Genomic DNA, 5,291 nt, shown 5'->3' with positions numbered 1-5,291 from the left:
TCATTGAAATTTTCCATTTCGATGTTGCAGGTTCTAGTTATGTTTGCATAGCTTTCGGGGTCAAGCAGTGGTGGGAATATTTGGGTCGTTTGATTGTTCAGAAATGTTTGTGGGTTTGCAGCCGTGATGTTACTTACCTTGGCAGTCAGGATATCATGGAGGAATGGCCGCAGAAATTTACTTCTCTTTTGGTTCATGTCTAGTTATGCGATATAACTTTAGTTTCATCTCAAGTAGATAAAGACCACCCGTCTCTTCTGAATCTGATGGTAGTTGGATGTATTGCTGGTTGTAGAGCATCCGCGTGTTCCTAAAATTGAGGACATTTTCTGGTTTCCAAGGAATACTGCCCAGTGCAGATGCAAGGCTCTTCGTGCTTTGATTTGTGTTGTGCAGCATCGAACACCTCATGTTTGTCATGTAGGTTTTCTTTACTTCGGAATGGCAATCCAACAGCTGATAAACTTACTATGGAAATTTGTCGAACATATCACTGTCGGCAGAACCCGTGATGTGTTTGAATTGCGGGGTCAACTGACACATTTTGTTTAAATCAAACAGCCATGCACCTATTAAGTAATTAATTACATGTGAATTTTGTTTTGATATGAGTGATACTTTTTTGGTTGTATTGACAAAATCTATGGCATGTTACACCTTGCAAAAGGAAAAAATGGTAACCTGTGGCTTCCAAAAATGCCGAACGAATGCTCGTTAGTACCAAGTTTACTCTATGTGAGCTTATTCCATGGCATATAAGTATTTTTTTTTCAACTGTTATACGAAAAACGATAAGACATTTCTGGATGTGCTACCCTACAGAAGATCCTTGGGGCTAAAGGGACATAGGGGCTGATTTTTGTTTGGTAGGGTTTCAATTCTAAATTTGTTTTAAAGATCTATAAATTTATAGTGGATCGATGACAAAAACGAGTAATATCCTCTCAACTTGACGAGTTAGTTTATTTTTATAGGAGCATATCCATATTTAAAATAACTCAGTGCTCTCTACAAAATTGTACTGAAAATGAGGACATACATCCAACTACTCCATCCTTACGGTTATGGAAGATGACTATTTTTTCTTGAGCCTATACTGCTAAAACATCTTATTTATCCTCTGTAATTTGTAATATCTGGTATTTGGTGGTGTATGATCGGCCGATCATCCAATGTAACAAAGTTTCGTTGATACCTTTTTCTATCATACAACAAATGTTTGGAAAAAATGTTACTCTTGCCAAATTTCGAAATTCCATAGAACAAAACCCCGGAAGGCTGGAAATCAATTTCTCTGGTCAAGTGTGACTCCTTTCATCTCGCCACTGCGGTGAGCGAAGCGGCGGAGGCTAGACGGAGTCGCAGGTGAGCAACGCCACCCGCCTCCTCCTCCTCCTCCTCCTCCTCCTCTCTCTCTCTCTCTCTCTCTCTCTCTCTCTCTCGCTTCAATCCTCAGGTAGCAGCTCGCTCGATGCCTTGCAGAGAGGACGCACGCCACCTGTTCGACGGAATGCGGCCTCAAAAACGGGGCAAGAGCGATGAGGCGCCCTCCGCGGCGAGCGGGTTGGACCGCATCAGCGGCCTCCCGGAGGGCGTCCTCCAGCACGTGCTGTCCCTCCTGCCGGCGCACGACGCGGTGCGGACCTGCGTGCTCGCCCGGCGCTGGCGCCACCGATGGAGATCCGCGCCGGGGCTCCGCGTCACTGGCGTCAAGGGGTGCCGCAGCGCAGACAAGTTCGTCGAGTTCGTGGACCGCCTCCTGACCATCCGCCGCGGCGGCGCGCCACTGGAGTGGTGCGAGTTCGACCTCGACGCGAGCGACTTCGACTTCAACTACTCCTTGCCCGCCGAGAAGCGGCACGTGAGCAGCTGGATCTGGCGCGCAGTTTGCCGCCAGGTCCGGGTGTTCCGGTTGTCGTTCAACGACTTGGAAACCTTCCTTCTGCCTGATCTGCCTCTCGTCTCCCAGCACCTCACGAGGCTGGAACTTGCCTGCGTAATTACCAACAACAGCTTTCTTGATTTTTCGGGCTGTCCAGCGCTGGTAGATCTGAAGATGGAGTATTGCCTTTTCAATGCTGACAAACTGTCATCTCCATCCTTGAAGCAACTGAGCATGACTGGGAGTGAATTTTGTCCGAGTAACCGCACCAGAATGTCTTTGCCGAGCCTTGTTTCACTGGAACTAACTCTTTATTCGGGTAGGGCTCCATTGTTTGAAAGCATGCCATCCTTAGTGACGGCAAATGTAAGTCTTTATTCTATGGGTGACCCTGGTGATTGTTCCTGTTATGGTTGTATACATTACTATGAGTCTGATGACGACCGCACCAGCTGCGTTCTTCTCAAAAGTTTATCTGAAGCTACACACTTGGAGCTGTCATTTTATTCTGATGTGGTATGCTTGCAACGGCATTCTCCCTTAGCTCATACTGTTGTTTCAGTTTTACTATTCCTTATGCAGTAACATGTTCATCGACATTACAATTGCCTTGTGATATGTCTTCATGCAGAAGATGTATGCCAATGCGCATCATCCCCAATTCGTTCTTACAAATCATCATATGTCAGATAATTCAATGAAAACACACCTAAAGTTTGTTTATGATGGTCATGCTATTTTTTTACTGAACAATTTGCATTGCACTTTCTGATTCGTGAAATTAACAGGTTCCTGATCTGATCTTGCTCGTTTGCTCTTTGCCTAGTTTGTTTTCAATAGGGATTTAAAGTGGTGCCCTAAATTTACCAAGTTAAAGAGTTTGGTACTCAATGACTGGTGTGTTGCTGCTGACTTCAATGCACTAATTTGTTTTCTCCATCATTCACCGATTCTGGAGAAGCTTACTCTTCAAATTTCTAAGGTATATTATTTTGTAGATGAATATCTGGGTATTATTTAAATTCCCATTCATGATTGACTGGCTTTTATTTAGCATAACATTTGTTTCGTGTAGGCATCCAAATATTCAATGGAAACAGTAGGATGTTGCAACCCATTGGAGCAGTCATTTGCATCCGACCATCTTAGGATAGTCGAAATCAAATGTGAAGAGGTTGATGGGAGGGTTCACAAAATTTTGAATCTCCTGAGTACCTATGGCATACCACTGGAGCACATTAATATCCAACAAACAAATAGATGTTCTGGATCTGGATGTGAGTTAAACCCTTGACACTCTTCACTTCTTTTATTGCTTCTATTTCCAAGCCAAAAATAAATCTAAACTAATTAGAAGAAAGTAGCTGTTAAAAATTTGTGTGTGTGGCTGAAAGGTAGGTGAATGAACAATCACTTTATGCACTTTTTTCTGATGCGATTTTATTTAATTATTTTGAATGCTCTCCAGTTTCTACTCTTGCAAGCAAACATCCATATAGGTGAATGTTATCATCTGTCCAGCCCATTATGATTGTCATCCCCTCGTACAATCTAACTGTGAATATCTGATTATTCATTGAAGTTATGTTCCCCACCGTGCAATGCATATGTTCTATGCCTGTTCCCTTTTTTTAATGCAAACTACATTCCCCCTGACATTGTTCTTGTCGTATCGCTTATTCGTTAAGATTATTTCCATGATAAGTAAGCAAAATATTTTGTTACCTTATTGTAATAGTGTTTGTCGAGCTTTGCAATATTTAGATAAAGTTCCTTATGCTAGTGCGAGTGAAGCTCTTATATTCATTGAAGACAAACTTCCCATATCTGAGTATTACTCGGCCAGTTAAATTTCTCACTTATCTCTTGGTCCTCTGACTTTGAGTTGATTGTGCCTTTTCATTTTTTTTTCTTTTGCAGATGTCAATTTCGTTTGCACTGGTTTCAGCTACAACTAGAGGTAAAAGATCTGCTGTTGATAGTTTTACTCTCCCTTCATTACTTAGAGATGTATGGGCATGTTTGTGCCTGTGATGTTGTTGACTTGTATCTATAGGGATCTTAGGACTATTCTACTAGATCCCTATATTTTTCCCTTTACTCAATCTAGGAAATCGTTGCTTTTTATATTTTTTTCATCAACTTTATGCACAAATGTATAGGTTGCAGAGTTATAAACAGAAAAGCTAATTTGATGACATATATTGCTAACTACTTACAAATTATCTGCATTAGAGAAGATTGGTACAAACAACCAACTTAATCAAGACAGAAGATATCTTGCAAAAACATTAACCACAAGTGCAGCCATAGACATGAAACACCACCCGTCTTACAAAATGGGATAAATCCACGATATGCCACATAATAACTGTCTATCCCTAATATGTCATCTATTGTAAGGATGACATGTGGGACCTGGACCCATATGTCATCGACACAACGATGACATATAAGGAACATGGAAAGTTATTCAGCTGCAAATCGTGGAATCTCCCAAAAATATAACAGTACAATGTTCTCCTGTTGGCTCTAAAACAGGATCAGCCAATGGAGAAACACACACGCGCTTGCTCATGGGAGAAAACGAGCTTTTGTGGTGCGGCACAACTAGCACCATTTTCTCTTCTTTCTTTTTTTTCTTTCCATAACCCACACGTATTGCATATATTGTTTAGTCTTAAATAGCTTTGGTCCTTAGGTATAACATGGAACCTAAGGCTCCTACCAAAACATGCACGAGACTTGTCATGCATGCACACGTATGCAAATTAATATTAGCCCTACATGCTAATATACTAACAAGATTAATTTTCAACATCTCCTCCTTCGACCTACCTTGATGAAAGGAATATAAACATCGAACAGTAAGCAGTAGGAAGTGGTCAAATGTCACCCTTACAAAGCTATCTATTAATGATTATTTTTGACAATTCATTGTAAAGAAAATTCATTTATTTCAGTCTCTTATCGAGCCATAAAAAAAATCCCCAATTCTCATCCAGTTTCCAGTTGTCTTTGTACAGGTTTCAGCCTCGCACCGAGTTGAGAGGATTTTGAGCTACTATCTCTTGATTATTCAGAAACACATGTTGGAGTAAGTTTGTGGCTGTGCTGTTGATGTCCTCTGAGAATCAGGTTCTCATATCAGTTCCATTTGCACAAACGATATTCTCACACTTTTGGCTCATGTAAAGTTTTTGCAAACATTTATCCATAGCATGTAGCCGTGTATGCTGCTGCTGGGGACAAATCATCTTGTGAATTTGATTTATTCATTGTAAGCTTGTAATCTCTAGCATCTGCTGGTATCATATTGCTAAGAGCTTGAGATCGATGCTCGCTCATGCAAATAACCTAGCTATTGGGTTATTAGATAAATAGTAAAATGCTGCAATTGCTGGTTGAA

General features: G+C 41.1%; 1 protein-coding gene across 2 annotated transcripts; it reads left to right on the top strand.

Moving 5' to 3' along the window:
- Positions 1-1,307: 1,307 nt before the first annotated feature.
- LOC133886708 (putative F-box protein At1g49610) lies at positions 1,308-5,291 on the top strand. 2 transcript variants are annotated; one of them, XM_062326500.1, is made up of 6 exons: positions 1,308-1,365; positions 1,483-2,398; positions 2,709-2,864; positions 2,958-3,159; positions 3,803-3,842; positions 4,909-5,291. In XM_062326500.1, the coding sequence occupies exons 2-5, from the start codon at positions 1,511-1,513 to the stop codon at positions 3,838-3,840; spliced, it is 1,284 nt and encodes a 427-aa protein (XP_062182484.1). In that variant the 5' UTR covers positions 1,308-1,365; positions 1,483-1,510; the 3' UTR covers positions 3,841-3,842; positions 4,909-5,291. The 2 variants fall into 2 exon arrangements, with proteins under 2 accessions (XP_062182484.1, XP_062182485.1); XM_062326501.1 differs by having other exon boundaries at positions 4,895-5,291.

The sequence above is a fragment of the Phragmites australis genome, chromosome 12, assembly GCF_958298935.1.
Source record: "Phragmites australis chromosome 12, lpPhrAust1.1, whole genome shotgun sequence".
NCBI lineage: Eukaryota > Viridiplantae > Streptophyta > Magnoliopsida > Poales > Poaceae > Phragmites > Phragmites australis.
This window is presented reverse-complemented; position numbering and strand designations above follow the sequence as displayed.